General features: G+C 46.6%; 1 protein-coding gene across 1 annotated transcript in view; it reads left to right on the forward strand.

The window, feature by feature from the left end:
- GLI3 (GLI family zinc finger 3) overlaps positions 1-11,203 on the forward strand; it is a 223,533-nt gene extending 212,330 nt beyond the window's left edge. The window contains exons 12-14 of the mRNA XM_040964715.1: positions 3,443-3,733; positions 7,749-8,076; positions 8,857-11,203. Coding sequence (XP_040820649.1) covers positions 3,443-3,733; positions 7,749-8,076; positions 8,857-11,180 — 2,943 coding nt within the window. The 3' untranslated portion in view covers positions 11,181-11,203. The remainder of the gene's footprint in view (positions 1-3,442; positions 3,734-7,748; positions 8,077-8,856) is intronic.
- The last annotated feature ends 13,385 nt before the right edge of the window (positions 11,204-24,588 follow it).

The following is a 24,588-nucleotide window of genomic DNA, read 5'->3' on the forward strand; positions in this document are numbered from 1 at the left end:
ATTTCAATGCCACAACCATTGAAATGTCCACAACCATAGGGGCTTGGCTGAGAACAGAGCCAGGCATCCGGAACTTAATCCAGGTTTCCCAGGTAGGTGGCAGAAACTTCCCAGGGTCTGCACTGGCAGGAAGTTGAAGATAGAAGCCAGAGCTGGGAACTGAATGCGAGCACCGCAGTGAGAAACACTCATGTCATGATTGCTCCCTTGCGTACATGTTAGTACACTTCTACAAACAGGCCTTTTGGAGGTCTTGCTCAGACCCCAACACCTCTGTGAGGCCTTCTTTTGAGTAAAGAGCTGAACAAAAAAAAAGTTTGCCAGTTTTTGGCAGAATTAGATCATCAGAATTTGTTAGTATCAAATATCATGTCCAGCCCCATACCGTTAGTCATCAGTTCGCTGTAAATCTGTTAGAGAAGGGGCCCTGGGGTTTCTGCCGATTGACTTACCAGCTGCAGGCTGGTTCATTCATAGTCACTCGGAAAGGAATCTGGTCAAAATCAGATAAATCATTCTAATTAATATCCCTGTGGCTCTGCAGAAGAAGATGTAGTCCTCATGGGGTTTTTTTTAGGGAAGTGATAGAGCCCATAGTGCCTGTAAGATTAACGTGCTCTGCAAATCACACACTCACACATGGACTGGGACGTGAGGGTCTACGCACCTACTGCTTTAGAAAATGCAGTGGGAGGACAAAGACATTCTAGTCTTTTGGATCTCTTTATGGACCAGTTATTTGGAGACATTTCAGAAAGTCCATGAGAGCCTGGTAAAAGCTGAGAGGAGAACAGGGGTGCCTGCCAGTGAGTATGAGGTTTCATTTCTGGGGCGATGAACAAATTCTGGAACTAGTGGTGATGATTTTACTGCGTGATGATGGACTAAATACCATTGAATTGTGCAATTGGGAAGATTTACTTTTATGGCATCTGGCTTACTGCTAAGTGTCAAAATTTTTAGGGGATAACAACATGGGATTTAATGAATATATTTAACTATTTCATAATAAGTATTCATAAGTATCCTTTTCATTAGAAATTTAGAAGATGTCCATTTTCACAGATTTTAAGCCAAGACTCTATCCTATCATCATGGATAAATGTGGGTGATAAGAACATTAGAATTAACCATGTACACTTGTAAACATACTGAGCTTTTAACTTTTTATGAGTCTCAGACCTGTATCCCTGTCCACTTGCTTTAAATGTTTTATAGTTGATCTGTGAGGCTTTAAAACTGCACAGTACTATGTGAGAATTGAGTATCTGTTATAAGATAAAGATATCTTAGTCAATAATACCTTTCCTCAGGGTTGAGCAGTCCACTTAAATTATTCATTTGGATCAAACATACTTCATTGATATTTTACTCACAAACACATAAAGCTGTTCATCTCTATTCTGTAGGCAAACATTGGGCCTTGCATGAACATGACAGACCATTCCAGATACACCAACATTAAGTTTGTCCCAGAAATTGAGATTTGTATAATTAGATGATCCAGATAAATCTTGGTATTCATTTCTTGCACTCTTATCTTTTCCTTGATGTAGTCACTAAACACTGATGCCTGTGCCCAGCCCTTTGCTAGTCAAGATTTTGCAAAGGCTGAGACTGATAAGAACAGCAAGGGAGCAGTGCCCATTCTGGGAGCCTGTCCCTCCACCCATGCTGCCCACTGAGGGCTCCTGGACTGGACTGCGATTTAGGGCTGCTCTGCCAGGACTCCGGCTGCCCCTGACCATACAGCTCACAGGCCTCCAAAGGCCGCCACGGAGCATGCATCCTTGCATGCTGGCACTCTTGACTTGCACCCTGGCGAAAACTGCAGTGGTTCTGTGCTTCCCGCAGACTTTCTGAAGTCCCACTCACGTACACTCTCCTGGAAGTGCTCCCTCATTCCTAGGCTAACCTGTACTACACACATGCAAGTGTTCATCGCAAGGGTGGTTCTTCTGTCTTACTTTGTTCTCCATGTCGCTCTCCTGCTTCCTGTCCCACACTGGTGCCCCATGCATCCCTGCCTGCCTTGCTGCAGGCACCACCTGTCACAGCAATCCCACGAGCAAGCGGAGGGCCAGGACACCATAAGATAATGGCAGTCCTCGGCAGAGCCATTCTTATGTCACTAATGCATGGAACTGGATGTGCTCACTTCATTATGTACAGGCAGCAAATCACACAAGGTGCTGAATAGATGTAATTCATAGTTAATGGGAATCAATTCGACCCAAAGGAATCTCAAATTCAGAGGTGAAGCCTGTCAGGATCATTTTCAGAATCGTCCTGTCGTTGCATTAGGACATTTCAGCATTTTAGGTAGCACTCAGTCTGTCCTGAGCTCTTAGTTAAAAAGCATCTTTTAGATACATGTATTCTACCAGTCAGGGCATCTTTTAAAATATAATGGGCACATTGTATTAGTCATGCTTTTTAGGACGATTGCTTATCTGATAGCTCATCTCCTCGCATACAGACATATAAATACTCATACAAATATCCGTGAATATATTATATTTCAAGCCAAGAGAATGAAGTCACAATTTTGATGTTGGTCAAGAGCCAAGGCCAGCAGTTTTGTAATTTGAGAAATATTTTAGTTATAAGCCTCCAGATAATGTTGATAACTATCTGTAGGCTTGATCACTGGCACACATAGGAAATGCAATTAGCATGAAACCGTTGCTAGCCCTTGGTGCTCAGGACAAGCCCAGAGCAGGAATGCCAGTCCACAAGCCCGCAGCCCATCACCCGCTACAGTGTCTGCTGAGTATCTGTAGACATCTGTAACAGGGCTTTATGACTGTGAAGATTAGAGAAGGCCCGGATATGTCTGAGTTCCATCATCCACTTTCAGTTGTGATGATACCCAGGGCAACACGTGTTAATAATGATCTCGTACATGGCAGAGCTAAGAGGCGTTTTTTAAAAAAGTCATTATACCAGTGTGTAAAAAGCACATTTCGCATAGGCCAGAGTGTTAGTAGACCTCAGCTCCTAGGCTCCCGTGCGAGCATTCTTCCCACCATGTCTCCAGGAAGACCTGCAGCACCGCCTCCTGACGAGTGCGGGGGGCATTCTTAGCCTTCCTTCTATCAGTAGCAGCAGCAGCACAGCATTCTGATGTCTGTTGAGCCCCTTTCACAGCAGCACCTTACTTCTTTCCACTCAGAGCATAAATGCATCCAAGACCTGAAAGGCAATTTCCACCTTCCTAGCTCTCCTAAGCTCCCTCTGACTGCAAGTCCTGTGGACACTGAAAATGGCTCAGATGGCCTTATTAAGCCATGAGTTCTTAGAGATTTGACTTCCCCCATGTGCTGTGGAAGTATCTGGGAAGAGGTGAAAATGCGACGCGCAAGCTAGGGGACTTGGGGGGCTTAGGGGTGCACAGTGTACTCAGTTTCCTAAAGCCCTGTTATCTCCTTGTTTTTGGCAGAAACCATATGTATGCAAAATCCCAGGCTGCACTAAACGGTACACAGACCCCAGCTCCCTCCGAAAACACGTGAAGACCGTGCACGGCCCCGAGGCTCATGTCACCAAGAAGCAGCGTGGAGATGTGCATCCTCGGCCCCCGCCCCCCCGAGACTCTGGCAGCCAGTCTCAGTCCAGGTCGCCCGGCCGGCCGACTCAGGGAGCCCTCGGTGAGCAGAAGGACCTCAGCAACACTACCTCAAAGCGGGAAGAATGTCTCCAGGTGAAGACGGTCAAGGCCGAGAAGCCCATGGTATGTCATTCCCTCTCCTGATCCTCCCACCACAGCCCAGGGCGTTTGAGTGGGGCAGGAATCCCCTTGCACGTAGCATCCGTCGGCCTCTGATGTGACCGGTCTCGCTTTACTGAAAATTGACTTGCGTGGAGTAATTTAGCTCCAAAAAGAGCTCCCAAGTTTTTGGACTGATTTTGGAAATCCTCGCAAAACCATGACCCCTGTGGGAGGAAGAAAGACAAAGCTATCTGTCTCTTCAGTGTGCCTGTGACATAGAAATCACTCACTGAGTCTCTTTGTAAACATGCTTGCTGTCTTCTTTGCCCCAGTGACCCCAAGACAAATAAGCCACAGCCTCTATTCTTTAGGGGTCTACAGTCCAGAGGGACAGGCAGAGTGCAAAACAAATAGTTACCGGTCAACGGGATAGGGCCTTAGGCATAAGTCTGTGTACAACGGTTCAAGAGAGGAGCTTCATGCCTGTGCACTCAAGGAGTGAGGCCGAGGCAAGACTGGGCCAGGAAGTTCAGCCTGGAGAGGGAAGGGCAGTCCAGAGTTGAGCAGGGGACCAGGAGAAGCTGCAGCCAGGGGCCCAGGGGTTGATGTACAAGAACAAAAGCAGCGAGGACAGGAAGGTCGGGCTTGCAAGGACCGTGTCATGGCAGGGCTAAATCCTTTTTTAGAAACAAGCACTTGTGTGATAGTCTAGAGACAGGGCAAACCAGAGACCCTTCCTGTAGTGGAGCCTGAAGCAAGAAGCTAGAGAACAAGGGAGGACATGCAAAGATTCTTACAAACAAATGTCCTGGTTCAGTTGTTTTTAAATTTCTGTTGGTGATGCTCTGCATTTATAAAACACTTGAAAATTTCAAAGGGCAATAAGAAAAAGAGTGGGCAGGAATGGGGAGTTAGTACCTTTCTGTTTGGCCATGTGTGTAAGGGATATACCGGATGGTAGCTTGTCACTCTGACTTGCACAGGAAGTGCACTAGGTGCAAGTCTCCTGCTTACACTTCCCGACATACAGAAATGACCCAGGCACAGGCAGACTTAGATTCAGTTTAAAAAGCATTCTCTTAAAATTAGAGCAGTCTTGCAGCTGGATGAACATCCTCAGATTCCTGACTGTTGTTGGGAAGCAGCAGCAAGTATGGGAAAAGACACCCACACAGTTCCGGCATTGACGATTGGAAAGTTATATGCTAATGACGTAATGAGTACAACTACAAACTTACAGAGCAATAGAGAGTCTAGCCAAAAATAATAGACCATCCACTTTCTCAGTGGGTACCTGTACTTGGCTTTCAAAAACAATTTTGGTGAAAATTTTATAAATGTACTGTGATTGGATATTACATTTTCATTAGTTCATGAACTATGTATACTTTTTTGCAGGGAAGCACATATCTATTGCTTATAAAGGCCACGGGTATCATAATTATGCAGAAAATTCAACAGTTTATCAGCAAGCATTAATGAAAAAAGAAAATTAAATCTGAAATCTTCCAGATTGTATCATCAGAACCTGATGATTGATGTTCGGGGAACTTCTTAAGAAACTAGTCTCTTATAAAATACATCCCTCACTGAAGAAAATTAATGTCCTCTCCCCACATGTGTTGTTTAGAAACAAAATTAGTAGAAATAAAAACATAAAATTTTGGCTCAGTGACATCAAGGTGCCCAATATTTTACCAAGTAAATAAATCATGGAGAAACATAGGACTAGACAGGTTCCTATAGAAAATGGTACTGTATTTTACAGGTGCAGAAACTGAGTCTTGGTGAAGTTCCTAACTTAGTCACCTGTCCATGCTAGACTATGCTAAGTCTGTGTCCATACATATTTAAATCAGTGGATATCTTCACAGACATCTACCAATGTACATGAGATTTATATTTTTACTATTCTTTCTTTAAAGGCATGTCTTTGATTTGATCATCATGCTATAAATTAAATTTTCTCTTCTTTTTTTTCTTATTAATGCAACATCTCTTCTGTCTAATGCTCCTAAATGTCTTGTTCTCACTTCCTAAGGACAGTGGGTAATAAGGTGAGGGAATTTTGGCTTCACTGTTCTTTTTGTTCTGTTTCCATTTTAACATCTCATTTTTGCTTATTTTATTTTCTTGCACTTGTGTGACTTTGTGGCATTTTTTGGTAGTGAACATGACTCGGTTCTGTTTCATACATAGAAGCAATGTGTCTTGAGCATTTAGCATGTGGACAGTGTGGAGTGAGATGGTGAAATCCATTGTTCTTACTTGTGTAGGTTCTCATGATAAATCACTCCAGGGTCAACCAAGCAGATGTTCTCAAATTCTATTTCATTATTGTGCTAACTGGCATAAATTCATTTTTGGACTAGTTGTGCACCACTACCTTTGAAAAAGCTCTCAGTAATTTATTGTTAGCAATTCAATCTATACGTAAAAGAGCTCATTTAAGCAATTTTTAAATTGTAAGTGCATTGTGTCTTCTTAAAGTCTCCTTAGAAGTATGTGTCTGCATATGTATCTACATATGCATACGTATTACACAAAAATCCATATACACAAACTGATTCAGCAATCCGAGAGTGAAAGACACCTGAAGCTCTGGAAATGACAAATATCTTAAGAAAGAACAGGTGGTCTGGCACTCCACCACTTGGCAGGGCTTCACCTGTTCAGGATCACGTTGGCAAACCTTTTGCTCTGCTTGGTGGCCTGGGACGAAGTTAGCATACCATGTGGCACTCACTTAGAAGGTGTTCATTCACTTGGGTGTATGTACTGTGATGGCAGAAATGTGGACTAAGATCCATGGAGAAGCCCTACCTCTATAGACCCCTTCCCTATTGCATCCTAATTCTACCTGAGGCTAACAGAGTGACAAGCAGTCCTTCCCTGGGAAGGCGTCGCTTGGCTACTTTCCCTGGCTCTGGTTTCTGTAGAACTCTGGAGATGCAACAGAGGCATGGAAGTAACCAGCCCACAAGTGTAGGGGGGTCCCACCATTCACTGTGTGACTTTGCGTAGTCACTGAACTTCTGAATATCACCTTTCTAATCTATATGTAAAGGATGGCTGTTTTTGTTAACCAGAGAACCACTGGAATTTTAGAAAAGAGCAGTTTTAAACCCTGCCAACTGCCTTGTGCAATGTAGGCCATGTATAGCACTCCTCAGACATTGAGATGGACAGTTTTTCAACTGCTAGATTCTCAGGAGTCCTTGGGGACTTCCCTAGAGTGAGAAACTAACCAGATTAAGTTCCCATTATTCGCACAATTTTGTTACAGAATCCACTTAGCTGGGGCTAGGAAAACAGTTCCTAATTCTCCTAGTAAGGGCACTAAGGTTCAAGAACGCTGTGATCTGAATATCCTTCCCCTCTTTGGATATGGCAGATTATGGCAGTGATTGAAATTTTATCCCTTACAGCTGCCTTTCCCTGCATCCTGGTTGCACTCTTACGCAGCAGGAAACCTTTCTGTGAGTTTAGGAATCAGCTCTGAACAGTCTAGAGGACTCCTGCTGGAGAGGTCTGACCCCCAAAGACTGAAATGATCGAGAGACTAATCACTAATGCCAGTTGAGCTGATTATCACTACCCAGGTCTTGTATATATATATGTCTCCCAGTGGACCTCATCTCTAATTTTCAACAGCAACCCCTAAAATAAGTTGTCTCCTATTTACAGAGATGGAAGCTAAAGTTGGGAGTTGTTAAGTCATTGTCCCAAAGCTTAAAGTTTTGTAGGTGGGACTGGAACTGAGAAAGCATGTCTGCAGAGTGGGCCTTCGATACAGGAGTCTGGCTGCTGTCCCAGGCACACTGTGCCTCAGCATTTTCTGCTGCCCTCTGCCTCCCACTGCATATCAGCCTCAGGTCCATCTCTCATGTTGGCCAGGGAGATCATGTCTGTTCACTAGAACTTTGTTTTTCTTCTTGCCCAACTGACTGATAATCTCATAAGTCTTGGGGTCATAGGCAGGGCTTCTTTGCCTCTTCCTAATGCCACATCTGCCCTTTCCTCTTGACCCCAACAGACATCTCAGCCAAGCCCTGGTGGTCAGTCTTCATGCAGCAGCCAACAGTCCCCCATCAGCAACTATTCCAACAGTGGGCTCGAGCTTCCTCTGACCGATGGAGGTAGTGTCGCAGACCTCGGTGCCATTGACGAAACCCCAATCATGGACTCGACCATTTCCACTGCAACCACGGCCCTCGCTTTGCAAGCCAGGAGGAACCCGGCAGGGACCAAATGGATGGAACACGTCAAACTAGAAAGGCTAACACAAGTGAATGGAATGCTTCCACGACTGAACCCTATTCTACCCCCTAAAGCCCCTGCAGTTTCTCCTCTCATAGGAAATGGTGAGTTGCACATTAGCCCAGCTCCGTACTCTCCTTTTAAGTACAGGCAGAACCGTGTGAGCAGAAATAGGCCGTCAGTTCTGTTGGCCAGTTTCTCAGTCAACCCTATAATAATGCCATAATTACCCATGGCCATGTTGAACCCATTTCAGTTTTAATTACAGAAGGTACACAGTTTTAAAATGGAGGGGTACGAGGATGATACTGTAAGTACGCATGTGCATGACTCATATGCTGGTGGTAAACGCAAAACTCTTAGACTAGGGTAGGGAAATCCAAGCCGTGCAAGCAACTGTAGAGTTTGCACATTCACAATGACCTCTAGATTGCACTGAGTTACCTTAAGAGGGCAACCCTCTTCATGTCTCCAATTCAGGTGTGTTACCCACCCATAACTATAGAATAAACAGCCCTGGGGATAGATGTGAGTCTCTTGCAATGTCCTCAGCCTGTAGACTCCCAGGGAACTTTGTCATTGCATATACCTGCAGCAGTCATACCTGTGCAGGAGCTTCAGGGAGTTGTCCTCGCTGGTAGTATGTTGTTGAGGCCAGGCATCTGCCATGCCTCCTGAAGTTTTATTAATGCCTAGCCATGCAGATTCCTTCACTATGTCCAAAAACCACTTGAGCTCTAGACTAAAGAGTCAAGTGGGTGTGATAGTCTGAAAATACTACCCTGTGGTCCTCCACAGAAAGAGATGGAAATGCCTCAGGTTAAACCCCCCTTGACATGGATTCATCCCGCTGACCTCTCCCCTCCTGCTCCTACCTTCTCCAGGCACTCAGTCCAACAGCAGCTGCAGCGCAGGAGCGCCCGTGACCCTTCTCCCGAACAGAAGTGACCTCTCCGGTGTGGACATCACCATGCTCAACATGCTCAACCGCCGGGACAGCAGCACCAGCACCATCAGCTCCGCCTACCTGAGCAGCCGCCGCTCATCCGGCATCTCTCCCTGCTTCTCCAGCCGGAGGTCCAGCGAGGCCTCACAGGCCGAGGGGAGGCAGAACGTGAGCGTGGCAGACTCCTACGACCCCATCTCCACTGATGCCTCGCGCAGGTCCAGTGAGGCCAGCCAGGGAGATGGGCTGCCCAGCCTGCTCAGCCTCACGCCCGCCCAGCAGTACCGGCTGAAAGCCAAGTATGCAGCGGCCACAGGTGGACCACCACCCACGCCCCTGCCGCACATGGAGAGGCTGAGCCTGAAGACCAGGATGGCCCTGCTTGGGGACAGCAGGGAGGCTGCGATGACTCTGCCGCCTGTACACCCTCCACGAAGATGCAGCGATGGTGGCACGCATGGTTACAGCCGGCGCCACCTGCTGCCTCATGATGCGTTGGGCCACAGTGTGCGGAGAGCCAGCGATCCCGTGAGGACTGTATCCGAGAGCTTGTCCCTGCCCAGAGTGCAGCGTTTCAGCAGCCTGAACAGCTTCAATCCCCCAGGGCCTCCTGCTGCAGAAAAGCGTACCCTGGTGCTTCAGAATTACACCCGGCCTGAGGGCGGTGCAGCCCGACATTTCCATGCGGCCCCCTGCCCTCCCAGCATAAGTGAGAATGTCACCCTGGAGTCCCTGACCATGGATGCCGATACTGGCCTAAATGATGAAGATTTCTTGCCAGATGACGTGGTACAGTATTTAAATTCTCAGAACCAAGCAGGGTATGGGCAGCATTTCCCAGAGGACAGCAAGGGGCCTCCTGGGGCAGGTGACTTCGACCCACCACCACCACCACCACCACCGGGGCTGCTGGATAGTCACCTGGGCCAGCAGTACCGCAGTACCCTGGAGCAGCCCTGCGCAGAAGGCAGCAAAACAGACCTGCCCATCCAGTGGAACGAAGTGAGCTCTGGCAGTGCTGACCTGTCCTCCTCCAAGCTGAAGTGCGGCCAGCGTTCAGCAGTGCTCCAGGCCCGTGCCTTGGGGTTGTACAACAACGTGGGTGTCCACCTGCAGCATTCAGTGAGGAGCAATGGGTCCGGCCCAGCTGGAGGATACTCAGCCCTGGGGGAGAGCAGCAACTCCTATGGTGGCCAGGAGCCCTTGGCCCTCCACAACGGGGGAGGAACTGGGCCTGGTGGAAACACCTTCCATGAACAGCCCTACAAGGCCCAGCAGTATGGAAGCTGTCTCAACAGACAGCCAGGGGCCACCGGAGTGCTAGAGGGTGCCTGTGTTGCTGGGGTCCCTGGGTCCAAGCTGAAGAGCACCACCATGCAAGGAAACGGGACCACACTGGATTTTGGCCTGTCAGTTGTACCCAGAGAGCCAGCTAATAGTGTGCTGAGTGGCATGCAAGCCCAAGATTCAGTGGGACAGGGGTTCCTGGGCCACCAGCTGTTTGGTGACAGCATGCAACACCAGGGGGCAGGCCGCCCCGGCCCACAGATGCTAGGGCAGGTTAGTGCTACCTCACACAACAACATCTATCAAGGGCCAGAGAACTGCCTGCCAGGGACTCATGGGCTCAACAGCCAGCCAGCAAGCTTGGCAAGTGTCAGGAGCTACCAGCCCTGTGCCAGCTTTGGAGGCAGCAGGTGCCAGGCTGTGCCAAGGGGCAGTGTTTCTCTGCAGCAAGGACAACTTCTTGACACGAGTCAGACCTGCAGGGTGAATGGCATCAAGATGGAGATGCAAGGGCAGCCCCAGCAGCTCTGTTCTAATATGCAGAATTACTCCGGTCAGTTCTATGACCAAACCGTGGGCTTTAGTCAGCAAGACACAAAGGGCGGTTCGTTCTCTGTGGCAGAAGCCAGCTGCCTGCTACAGGGAACCAGTGCTGAGAACTCGGAATTACTTTCCCCAGGTGCTAACCAGGTGACAAGCACAGTTGACAGCCTTGACAGCCATGACCTGGAAGGAGTGCAGATTGATTTTGACGCCATCATAGACGACGGGGACCACGCCAGCCTCATGTCGGGGGCCCTGAGCCCAAGTATCATTCAGAACCTTTCCCACAGCTCCTCCCGCCTCACGACTCCACGGGCATCCCTCCCGTTCCCAGCCCTGTCTGTGAGCACCACCAACATGGCCATAGGGGACATGAGCTCTTTGTTGACCTCTCTCGCAGAAGAAAGCAAATTCCTTGCAGTTATGCAGTAGGTGTTAGGAAAAAAGGACCGCAAATAGACATGAAACTTCAGGAGTTGAAAGATTAAACGGACTCCATTTTTGGCTGGTTTTGTCTTTTGTGGTTTTTTTTTTTTAATTTTTGTTTTGTTGTTGTTCTGTATGTATTTTAGCAATCTCATCTCACCTAACTGGGATGTGTTTCAAGTATATTCCTTTTATGGAAAAGGACTCTGCAAAACCCTAAAGTATTCTAGGGAGAAACTGTCTTCCATTTCAGCTTTTGAGTCAGTATTGTTATATTCCAAACACACTTTTTTTTTTGAACTTGTAAGCCCGTCTCGTTTTTAGTAAACCAGTGTAAATGTGTGATGTGCATGTTCTTTCTTTTAGAAGAGAGGCCGGATGAAAAGATTTGACTTGTTTCTCTATTGTTACTCAAAGGAAGTAGGAGTTGGCGTGCTTATGACCAAGGGGTTACACTTCCAGCTTTTAAAATTTGTCCTTTACATGTGCTCCATGCTTTTTTTGTTTTGTTTTCCTGTCAATCCCCATGTTGGGTACAAGAATCAGACTATGGATAATGAGGTGAAGCATTTTTGTGGGTGCGCTGTAGCAGAGAGAGCAGTCTGGACATGCTCCCCACCCAAAGTCAGTTCAGGGCGTGCTTCGGACAGTGCCCAGGGGGCACCCGGGTGCTTGTCGGTGACATGCTTCATGCGTCGTTTGCGGTTTTCCTTCTAGGTGTCCGTGAGCGTGCTTTGGGAGTCTGTCTCTGTGGGTAGTTCTCGGTTAGCTTGTTTGCCTCTTTTCTTTCCACCCTCAGGAGCATTCAGGGCTGTGTAGCACTCCAGTGAGAGAGGGGACAGGAGGTTGGTGACACTCAGACACAAAGCTGTTTTACTCTGTTTTGGTAAGGCGTTAGATTGTAGACTGAAGCAGCTAGAATTAGTTGAGGAAACATTCGTGGATTTGCTGTAGTTGTCAGTTACTGCCATCTGTTTCCCATTATCATAGATAACAGAATTGATTATAGCTAGCTCTCAATGTGTAGGTGTTTGAACAGTCTCACAACCGGCTAAATCATTAACATTATTAATTCCACTACAGTGAAGGAGTATTCCTGTCCTAGGCACCCTAATTTAAGGGGTCTGTAAAATTTTGTCGTAAAGATAAAGCTCACAAACATTGGGAACCAATTGCTTGGACTACTTTTACAACTTGAGAACACTAACAGGGGATATTTCATAGTTGTCCGGATGCCTTTGTTACTGAAAGTGACTGAAAGCTGCATCCGTTTAAAAAGTTAAATGTTCTTGCTCCATAATGCAGAGTAGTACTTGTATTTTGTTTTGGATGAAAACATTTAAAGATTTAGAAGTACAGTCACTTGCCATGTGCCATTGCTACACATGAAGGTCACATATGTGTACATAAAGAGTACATGGATTACCCAGCATACTTCTTTAAAAATATGTAAGCTATTAAAATATTAACACTTCACACAGTCCCCATTGGTCTCCCGATTGGCTTTATCCAAAGTGAGTCATGATTCAATTGTATGGTTTTTGCCCTTTATTCCTGCCCTTTACATTAGTACTCAACCAGACAAAATCAACCACAGTAAAGTGTTGGATGACAGAAACAATGTTAGGATCAACCCATTTTTCTCCCAATTGCAACAGGCAGCTCAGCAGAGTTAAGTCTGCCACTTGGAACCATGTGGTTAAAATAATTGAGCTGGCTTTTCACCAGACATCTCTGAGATCAGTAGCAGGCTGCTGGTTCCTTCCCCACATCCAGGGGTCCTCCCACAGAGAGCACCTTCCTTTAAATCAAACGATGCATCCCCTTGGGAAAAGCCACAAATAAGGGATCTACTGATCTGAATTCAGGAGAGTAGAGTACAAAGCTATCACTTTGTAGCTGAAAGGGCGAGGGCTTTTCTGTATCCCTGAGCTAGGACACCACCAGTCTTCTGCTGGCTGACTCTGGTTTTCTGTGAATCTCAGAATCCTCAAGTCCTGGCCCTGGACATTCTCCCAGGCTGGCATAATCCCTTTCCTACTTTTGGTTTCAAATGTTTTTCTCCCTTTGTCTTCCAGTTGTGTTCTGAGTGTCCCTCCTTCTCTGTTCTATTTGTGCTTTGCTTTCCTTGCCGCTGCCTTTAGATTTGCAGGAGACACACCCTGCGGCTCAAGATTTGGCATCTATCAGTATGGAAATTCCAAAAAGGTGGAGGAAAGGAGGGAGGGAAGAAGAAAGTGAACCCTTCCAGGATTCCTGTGGTCTGTCATGAGAGTCTGCTGGAGAGAAGGTCTTTCGAGGTCACTTAGAAGTAAGCCTGTGGAGCTATAACATCTCCACAGATTTGTCATCTATGTCATTTTGAAGGACCCACCACCAGCCTCCAGTCTTCTCCATGTTTCTCTGAGCTAGTCATTTAAAGAGATGGCACTGCCTCCATTATGTCACAACCTCCTTTCTGTAATATACAGAGGCTCAAACATGGTATTCCTGTTTTAACATCTGTGCAAAGCTTGTTTCCACATCTCAAACCATTCTCATTTTATTTTTCTAAGGATCTAATTAAACTATCCGTGCTCTTCACATATGGGCTTATCTTCTTGAGCCCCCGAAGTTTTGATTCTTGAGATGTATGTGCCTTATTTTACGTTACTCTTGTCAACAAGAGGGGCCAGTGGGTGTTGCCCGATCCTTGCTCTAGAGTTGGAGCGTGAGTCGGAGCTGTCATGTCACCTGGTTTCCTGTGTCGTTCTGAACTGAAAGGAGGATCTCCTTTCTGACAACTTACCCTTGTGTATCCTGCCAATGTGTAAGATAAAATACGAGTTCCTTTTTTCACCTTTTTTAGATTTTTTTAAAAGAAATAAAGTGTGTAATCCTTTTTAAAAAGAAACACGTGTAAATACATTTAAGTATATTGTAGGCATAGTGTTCGTATGTGACAGCCTGGGCCTCCCTCGGATGAGCCTGCAGCCCCTGTGATGCTCCATGCCCACCTCCAGCCCAGGGACTGCAGCCCAGCCATAGATGAACTCTTATGTTTGCTTCCAGAACCACTTAGTCCTTTTGTAACAAAGAAAAAAAAAATGTTTCTTACAATGTCAATAAAAAAAACCTCTTTGTACTGAATTTCTATTGGGTTGTTTATTTCACTCCTGCGTGAGAAGTGCACTTGCAGGGAAAAAAATCCATAGGCAGCCTGTGTTTGGACCCAGTGTACCCCATAGACAAACTGAATGTACACTTTCTCCAAAACTCAGATCACTGGTCCCTAATGTGGAGGACAAGACACTGCTGCATGCTCCCGGTGGGGTGGAGAGGTCTGCCCCGGAGACATGCCAACTAGCCAACTGTAACCACTGTGTGGCTTAGTTGATTGCCTTGCCGGACTACAAGGCCAGCTGCTATAGGACTGAACACCTGCACTTGTCTCTGCACAGCCACCCTCACACATGAACAGTAAAGCTGCGATGATGCAAGCCTGCTTTTTAAGTGAGTTGGTAATTAACCTTGTTAGAAAATAATAATTGCTGATCTTGTCTTTTCATGGCCAGTTGCAATATTCTGCAGAATACCTTGAAAGACTCCAAAAGCGTCCTCCTCTTCCCCTTCCTGAACAGCAGCACTTGGCTTCTGAGCCCAGAGCTGAGCTAGCTGAGCCCGGGGAAGGCAGTAGGCCTGGCTCTGTGTCTCTCAGGAAAAACAAAGAGCCAGTTCCCTCTTCCCTGCAGCAGGTATCAGTTGCCAGCTCACAGAGATGCAAGCCATGCAGCAAGAGGGAAAAAAAAGAGGGGCGGGGGACAGGGGAGGGCCACCAGGAAGGAAAAGTAGGGGAGGGGAATGTTCCAGGAATGGGGCACAGGATGAGTGGGACTGTCTCAGCCACAGGAGCTGGCAATGGGCAGGGCTCATAGCTTTGTGTTACAAATCACTTCCTGTGGAGGAAACATGCAGGAAGCAGGGCTGGAGATGAAGTGGTAGAATATCAAGTACTTTTAAGAGACATTATGTATTACTCAAGCAAGAACATAATAGGAAGCGGCTAAAGTAAGGTGGAAAAACTAAGCCGTTGCCAAAATGTCTTATTCATCCTTTTTTCTTCCAAGGTTTCCATTTATTTTCTTGGCACTCTCTTTTTTCACTGTGGAGATTTACTATTCCAAACAAATCGGGGCTCATGTCGCCTCCATTAGCTTTCCTTTCTTAAGCCCCTTATCATCAACACACATCTTGTTTATGCTTTTATCTACTCAATCTGACACTTTTTAGAAGTAGTCATTGACACTGTCATGTTTTTCACTTTTCCAATTTAATTGATTTTTTTTCTTTCCACGTGTTCTGTGGCCACAGGCATCAGCTGAGAGTCATGCGGCAGAAGCAAGTCCACAAACACCTGTCCCTGGGTCTTCAACGTCATGTCTACGTCTGTCCTTTAATGTCCAGCCCGGTCCCTGCCTTTAGAGAGCTTGCAGCGTAAAACAATGCAATGCCGTTGCATTCCAGGAATTCAACAATGCGTCCTGGATATTTAAGATTCATTTATTTTTATTGGAAAGGCATATTTACAGAGAGGAGAGATCTTCCCATTCACTCTCCAAATGGCTGCGACAGCTGGAACTGAGCTAATCTGAAGCCAGGAGTGTGAAGCTTCTTTCTGAGTCCTCTTCCCCTTCCTGAATAGCAGCACTTAGCTTCTGAGCCCAGAGCCGAGCTAGCTGAGCCCGCGAGGGCAGCAGGCCTGGCTCTGAGTCTCGCTGGGAGGATGAGAGTGGCCTTTACTCACATTCCTTCATATGAGGAGAAAAAAGGTATCCACCTGGAGTCAGTGGATGGTCACTGAACAGAAAGGCCCCTTCCTAACCTCTACATGGTGTCCAGCTGTGAGAGACATAAATAAAACATGTTAGCAGATCTTAAGGAGTGCAGCTTGGTGCATCATCCATCAGGGCTTCTTCAACTTGGCACTCTTTCATCTGAACCATTCTGTGAGTTAGGGCACTGTTCTGCATGCTTTGGGATATTCAGTGACACCCTCAGCCAACCCCCAGGAGATACCAGTGGCATTTCCAAATTGTGACAACTTAAATTATGACCAAATCTTGCTACATGTGCCACAGGATGAAATCACAGCAGGCTGAGAGAATCGCTGCTTTATGACTGAAAGTACCAGGAAAGATGTGCTATCGGCAGGGGCCCAGAGATGGACCATAGCAGAGATCCAAAATCTGCACACTGCCCCCACCTCATTTAGGTCCTTTTGTGACAGATGAAAGGGTAAGAGTGTGACCAGAGAAATGAGGAACAAAGGCTCAGGAATGCTTGGCCTCGGGGAATAAGACTCAGGTGAAAAGGCTGCACAGAACAAGAGAGATTGGAAAGGCAGGAGAGAGAGCCTGAAATGGGAATTTCACGAGGCCAGTATTGCCAAAAACTACATCTAGGATGAGTCTAACTAAAAATACCGAGTTTTGAGAGTTTGGAGACCCTGGGTGATACAAGAAGCATTTTCAGCAGGTGTTTAGGAACAGAATCTAGATCACAGTGGTTGGGAGTTAATCAAGCCAAGAGGAGTGGCCTCTCCTGAGCAGCATGCACATGTCATCACACGTAAGACACCCATGAAAGGATGCACAGCACTCCATGTCCCTGCTAAGGAAGAAAAGATTAACTGCAGTTTAATCTATGACATGTTGCTTTTTATCCTCAATTATCTTCATTCATAAGCAGATACGGAAGAGGTAGATGAGAAAGGAACATTGATATGGATCTGAAGTATCCAGATCCATGAGACAGACACGGAACACCTGTCACAGGTGGGATGGAGCACAGCAGATTCAGACAGGCAGGCACAGATGGGTAGAAGTCAGACAGCTGAGGCAGTGATGAGGTGAGAGCACAGCAGTTTGGCAATGACTCAGTAAGGACTCAGTAAGGCCAAAGACTTGCCCTGGGCCTGTGGAGTGCAGTCAGGGAGCCCCATCCAGGCTCCATCCAGGCTGAGATCAGGAGTATACACTGGCTGCCGCACACCTGGCTGGGACTGACTGGGGGCAAGACTCGGGTGGGAGGTTACTTTGATCTTCTCAGGGAAAATATCTTTCGGGCAATAATGATGGGTGGTGCACAATGTGTTATGGGGAAGAGCTGGAGGGATCTTCGGAATCATGCAGGCCCAGAGCTGCTGGCTTCTGGGTTGCTGGCAAGCAGCCACGCCCTTCCCATCTGCAGGTTCCTCCTGCCTCCCTGTAAAACAGAAGAGCTGGCAGAGAGATGCTGTGGTGGGCAAGCAGTGCTTTACTCTCCCATTCCTTCTTCCCAGCCCCCTAGCAGACCTTTCTAACCAGGCTTGCAGAGGCCGAACTTGACCTTGCCAGTGTCAGTGCTGAGGCAAAAGCCGAGTCTGACTTTGGCAGGTGAGTGCCGAAAAGAAGTATTCTAAAAGACAGAACTTCCTATCACCTGTTCACCTGCTAGCAGAAGACATTAGGTGGAATGTCCAGCGGGCTACTTCATCTTGCAGGGATGGTTTAAGGAAGTAACAGACTAATTTCCTAATTACTGCTTCAACTTCCCACCCTGCCATGGCTCTGTGGGGCTCAGTTCACACCTCAATCTTGTTTGCAGTTTTCCACCTTCTACTTGACCCTCTCCAAGGTGTGGCAGAGTGACTGAAAGAAAAGGGGACCTGGTCAGTCCACTGAATAAGCTAGAAGGGGCACCTGTAGTGCTGGAGGACACTGCCCGTGGAAGAGTCATTGGGGTCAGTGCTGACCAAGCTAGGGTAGAATGTGGCTCAGCTGTACTTGCTGTACAGCCTGACTATACTTCATTGGGTTTCTTTCTCCTTTGTCACCTAAAGCTAAAGAAGGACTCTAATCACTGAAATTAGAGGCAGCTAAAGTTCAGTTGTTTTTCTTTTAAGTCCAGCATTGAAATACTTGCTTCTGATGTCAGCCATAAAAGGGTGTCTCCAAAATCACCTCTCTCCTGGATCCCTGTACTGGAACCATTAAAATAAAACCCTCCAACAATAGGGGACTTCAAAAAGTTTGTGGAAAATATAATGAAAAGCTAAGTATATTCTGGTGCAAAAAAGAGCTTTAAAATCCATTCATGGTTTTGTGATAATGCCAATTTTTCGTGAAATTTTTCAAGACTCCTCATATGCATTGATTCCAATTTCTGGCAAGAAGATACAATCATCTTTTTACTCTGTTTTCCACTAACTTTCTGGAGCACGATTGCATGGGTGCATGTGGCGGCTCTGCAGATGCCCCGACTGCCAGCTGGAGAGTGCAGCAGAGCTCCGCCCTCTCTGAGGTCACAGGAAGGAGATGTGGGAGAGGACCTAGGGTCTCTGCTTCTTCCTTGCTCCCTCCCTGCAAGAATGTCAGCCCCTGGAAGGGCCCCCGACAGGGCAGAGCAGCCCAGCCCACTCTGAACGCTGCCAGGCACCCGGATGAGTGCTCTCCCTTGCAGCTGGGAAGCCTCATGCACTCTGAAATTCCAGGGTCCCGATCCATGCTCACAAGTTGGGCTGCAGCTCTTCACTGCTGGCAGACACAAGCCTCCAACCCTTCAGGGCCTGTGAGAGCCAAATACACTGCTGCAGAGGTGTGATTCACTGAGTCCCCAGGGAAGGCGAGGCAGCCAGCTGGCACAAGATTATTGAACATCCTGGCCAAGGAATTCCATTGCTGTGTGGATGGAGACAAGCAGCCAGCTACCTCCCTTCTCCTCCTCCTCAGCTGAGGCGCCGAGCTGGAGCCTGGCCAGGGCTCTGGGGGAAGAAGCAAAGGAACCGAGCTGCCTCACTCACCACCCAGATAAGAAGCTCCTGGCTGACAGAACCAGCGAGCCAAGACAAGGAACACTTGTGCTTCCATTTGAAGCTGATTCTGACAGTCTTAAGTGTTTATCCAAATCCTACCTAGATGTGTCACCCAGAGGTAGTGTTACAAGACGCAGAACACTTGGTAGGCAAGAGAAGTAATGCTGGCTGCAAAAACAAACAAACAAAAGATCCTGGTGTGAATGTCACGGCTCTGGGATTGTCTATAGTTTCCAAATATGAGATTTCTTTCCCTTGCACCTGGGCTATGTCAGGCTCTGGGATGATTACAAGTGACACATTCAGTCGTTGTTAACTGTCCTAGTCTTAGGAAACTTACTGCTCCATAAACACGGTCACCCCAGACACCTCCCATGTGACCTGCGTCCTCCAGAGATGAAGTCATGAAACACCATGACGAATATTTCCTCCTAAGTTCATGGGAAAACCATCCAAAGGTCTCCCATCCAAACTCTCAACCAATCCAGCACCGAGAACTGTGTCACTTGAACTGAGGTAACTGCCCCGTCCTCAGGCAGTAACAAACAACTCTCTCGTAAGCCTTCAAGGCAGAGAGAACATTCCAGTTGACCATGGGACAGAGGGTCAAGGAACAAGCTTTCCTCAGGTTGTCTTGACCCAGGATTTCTTCACAAGCTGTGCAGTAATTTACCATCACTTCCCTGTATTCTGCCCGGACACCCAACGGGGTCCAGCATGGTGAGGCTTCTAACTGCTTGAAACGCATTCCGGAGCTACCCTGAATCAAGTGCACCCAACATTCAGCCACAAAGAAGGTTTGTCAAAAGCAAGCTAATTTTCATCCAGTCTTTCTAGTGCACCAGAAATGTAGCTTATGTAAGTCATGGGGTTTCTCCTTTTAAGAAGGAGTACGGGCCCAGCGCGGTGGCACAGTGGCGCAGTGGCGCAGTGGTTAAGGTCCTTGCCTTGCACGCCCGGGATCCCATATGGGCGCCGGTTCTAACCCGGCAGCTCCACTTCCCATCCAGCTCCCTGCTTGTGGCCTGGGAAAGCAGTCGAGGGGGGCCCAAGGCTTTGGGACCCTGCACCCGCGTGGGAGACCCGGAAGAGGCTCCTGGCTTCGGATTGGCTCAGCTCAAGCCATTGCGGCCGCCTGGGGAGTGAATCATCGGATGGAAGATCTTCCTCTCTGTATCTCCTCTCTGTATATCCGCCTTTCCAATAAAAAAATAAATAAAAAATTAAAAAAAAAAAAAAGAAGGAGTACACAGGGCGACCCTAACCGCAATCCTGGAATGAACTACCCAGATTCAGTGTAGACTGAGATTCAAAAGCTCACTCCTCCGCAAGCCCCGCCACCTTCAGATACCAGCTCGGGTTTAAGGGAGCCCCATCCTCACTTAGCATCAACCAGCTAAACTTCAGGGGTTCCCATTGCCCCCTTAGCCTGAGTCACGGAACTCAGGACAGCACCACTGTCACATCTGCAATTTTTAAAAAAGATTTATTTTTTTTATTACAAAGTCAGATATACAGAGAGGAGGAGAGACAGAGAGGAAGATCTTCCGTCCAATGATTCACTCTCTAAGTGACTCCAATGGCCGGTGCTGTGCCGATCTGAAGCCAGGAGCCAGGAACCAGGAACCTCTTCCGGGTCTCCCACACAGATGCAGGGTCCCAAAGCTTTGGGCCGTCCTCGACTGCTTTCCCAGGCAACAGGCAGGGAGCTGGATGGGAAGTGGAGCTGCTGGGATTAGAACCGGTGCCCATATGGTATCCCAGGCGTTCATGGTGAGGAGTTTAGCCGCTAGGCCATGCCGCTAGGCCCCACATCTGCAATTTGACTGAAAAGGTTGCAGCTGAGGAACAATCGGACGAACAGGTGCACAGGACAAGGTTGGGGGCTGGCCAGGGAGTGGAGGTCCTGAACTTGGAGTCTCCGTATCCTCTCTCGTGGAGTCAGGCTATTTCGCCCTGGGGCACATCTTTGCGTTCACCCACCAGGAAGCTGCTGACTACAGGTACTCCTGTTAATATCTTAATTGTCAGTTAATTAATAGGCTCCAAACCATTAAATTGAAGATGATAGACAAAAAGGATTCCTCCTAGCAGCTTTGGCAATAAACCCAGGACAGCAGAGACTCTTGCGGACTGCACCTGGAACCTGGGGCTTCCTGGCTAAGCTTTCTAAGAGGGAGACTTCCAGGTCCCAGGCAAGGAAGGTAAGAGGTTTTCTTGTCTTTTCCAAAACTCAGATTTACAAGAGAAAATTTCTGACTGGAGCCAGTTATTTGGGTACTGGGACATGTGTTATAGATAGCAATTGTGTTACCCGCTGTCCTGTTCCCTATTGTGCTGTCTGAAAATGTGGTTTGTCATCAGGTGAGTCCAAAGTAGAACTCAGGCACACCTGTTCCTGCTGCTCACCAATTAACCACACCAGGTCTTACTTCCACCTCAGTTTTGGGTGTTGCAAGCCTGTTCATTTGGTGGAGATAAAGAATCCTGGATCTGGATCTACAGCGAGCCACCATTCTAGAGGTGTGGGCCCAAGACTGCCGGACATCACCAGGTTTCTTGGGATTGTCCAAATCGGCATCTTTTCCTTACCATGCCTCTGGTGCCTGTGACAACTTGGTTTCCATCTTTTCTGTTACTCTGGGAAGTGACTGGATTAGGAAAGCTGCATTTCCTGTGTTCTTTTGAGGTGTGAGTGTTCCAGTCTTCTTTCTTTAAAAAGTACCTCCCAGAGAATCAAGATGGCAGAATAGGGTAAGGACACATTTAAACAGACGGAGAAATTTTAGCCAGTGTGAAGCAAAGAGGACACATTCCAGGAAACAGAGGACAGAACAACAGCAGAGGGGTACCCAAGACTGACAGACACAAAAAGCAATGAAAACAACGGTGTGGTGTTGCAGTGACTGATACCCCAGCAGCATTCAGCAAACGGCGATCTGAACTCCACAGCAGCCGGAACTCCACCAGCAACACTGTGGGAAGGGACGTTAGCCGGGAGCTCCAGAGGTGAGCCCAGACAAAGAACTGCCTGTCCTGCTGGTCTGTTTGATTTGACAAGGAGCAGAGACAGAGAGGCAGGTCCCAGATGAATGGTGCAGGATCAGGGTGGATTTCACAGTCCAGTCGGCCTCCTAGAGCTGTATCATGTGCCATTTTGTTTAAGGAGGCAAGGGCTATGGGGCAGGACTGCGCTTACATAGAGCCGGGAGTGAACTCATTTCTGGCTCAGTGAACAGCAACAAGGTGGCATCCTTCAAGTTCCACCCAAGACAGGTCCAGGTAGCCCTCAGATCTGACAGCCTGCAGATCAAGAACTCTAGTAGTGGCACATCAGGCACCATTTCTTAGTGTGACAAAGAATTTAAGACTGCACGGATAACAGTGAGCCGTTGGTGAGAACTCACTGAGCTCTGTGCATGCACTTGTCCCACAGGAAAATAATACGGACCATGGCATCATACAGGTCAAAATAGGTCTGTGTGGCCCTCAGACCTAACTGCCAACAGATTCCAGCAAGATCACCACCAATAACAACATATATATATGACACCTGATCTCTCCCTAATCCTGGGACCTACTCCAACCAGAAGTGGGAGAAAGTTTGTACAAACAACGGTGCAACCTCAGCAATGGTATCACAGGAGGTGGAGACTGATGAGCCAGGAGCTGGGGCTATGGACACCATGGTGGAAATCTAACACAGAACCCAGACTTGGAACTTGCTGGAGGGAGTGGCACAACTGACTACAAACAATTGTGTACCAACTACAATAAGTAAAATCAAACTGTAGACCTGTGGGTGACACAGATTAGAAACCTGCCCCGAAGAGAAGAATCTGATAAGCAGAAGTAGAATGACCAAGAGCAAAAGAAGAGACAGAGGCACAGTGAATATTACTGAAGACTCCCCTGCAAAGAAACAAAACCATTTGCCAACTTCAGAGTTAACTGAGGAAGACATCGAGAAAATGGGGGATAAAGAATTCAAAGCACTTGTTATAAAACTTCTTATTAATGAGAAACATGTAAAGCAGGCATTCAAGGCATTCAAGGAATTCAAGGAATATGTAACACTGGAAATGAATCAAATGAAAGTTGAAATATCAGAAATGAAGAATACAGTGGAGCAAATGAAAAGTACAATGGAGAGTCTCCAAAACAGAATGAAGAAGGCAGAAGAAAGAATCTCAAAATTAGAAGATATTTCCTGTCAGCAGGGGCAAACAAACAAAAAGCTGGAAGCAGAGCTGGATCAGGCCAAAAAAAGTATTCAAGAATTGAAACACACTACTAAAAGGCCAAATGTATGGGAGTCACAGAAGGTGCAGAAAGAGAAGCTGGGATTTAAAAATGTATTTAATGAAATAATAAGAGAAAATTTCTCTAATCTAGAGAAAGAATTGGGAAACAAGATCCAGGAGGGGCACAGAACTCCCAACAGGTTTGACCAAAAGCGATCTTCTCCCAAGCACATGATCATCAAGCTCTCTTCAATCAAACAAAAGGAAAAGATCCTTAAATGTGCTCGTGAAAAAAATCAACTGACATATAAAGAAATGCCAATTAAACTCACAGGAGACCTCTCACAGGAAACTCTACAGACCAGAAGAGAATGGAGCTACATATTTCCAGATTCTAAAAGCAAAAAAATTGTAGGCCCAGGATAATGTACCCAGCAAAACTTTTCCTTTGTCTTTGAAAATGAAATAAAATTCTTCCACAGTAAAGAAAAGTTAAAATAATATTCCTCTTCCAAACCTGCCCTACAAAGGATACTTAAAGATGTTCTCTTGACAGAGAAAAGGAATAGTGCCCACCAAAACCAAAGGCAAAAGCGAAGAACGGCCCAGTAAGATAAAAACAGAAGACTAAATCAATGAACAACCCATTGCTAAAAACGACAGAACCAAATTACCACCTATTTGTACTAACCCTGAATGTAAACGGCTTAAACTCATCAATCAAGCATCATAGATTAGTAGACTGGATTAAAAATCAAAACCCATCTTCTTGTTGCCTACAGGAGACACATTTCACCAACAAATATCAGTGGAAAGGAAATGGTAGCTCATAGATTTTTTTTTGTTAGTTTCATCTCTTCAAAACACTTTCTTCTGAGTAAATTCTTCAACGACTCACAGATCATACAGTAGCATCATTTTCTTCAAGAAAGTTCCCCATTTTCTTTTTCATTTCTTCAGTGACACATTAGTCATTCAGTAGTATGTTATTTAATTTCATGGTGTTGTTAATTTCTTTTTTGTTTTCTTCCTGTTGTTGATTTTGTTTTGTGGCTTTTCATTTAAGGAGATAACTGTGTAATGGAGACTATCATATCTAACAGCATGTAATTTAACTTCATGGCATTGTTAATTTCTATTTCTCTTCCTGTTGTTGATTTTGTATTGTGGCTTTTCATTTAAGGGGACGTATAGTAACTGAGTAATGGAGACTATCATATCCAGATGTGAGGATACAATGCAGTATGCATCTCTACTTCCAGATCAAGGATGAACTCCCAATGAAACTGTTTACTATATCTGGACAGTGGGATGCTGGACTCTGCCATTTTCCATAATA

This window comes from Ochotona curzoniae, unplaced genomic scaffold (assembly GCF_017591425.1).
Source record: "Ochotona curzoniae isolate NIBS_2020 unplaced genomic scaffold, NIBS_Ocur_1.0 scaffold_3835, whole genome shotgun sequence".
NCBI classification, from domain to species: Eukaryota; Metazoa; Chordata; class Mammalia; order Lagomorpha; family Ochotonidae; genus Ochotona; species Ochotona curzoniae.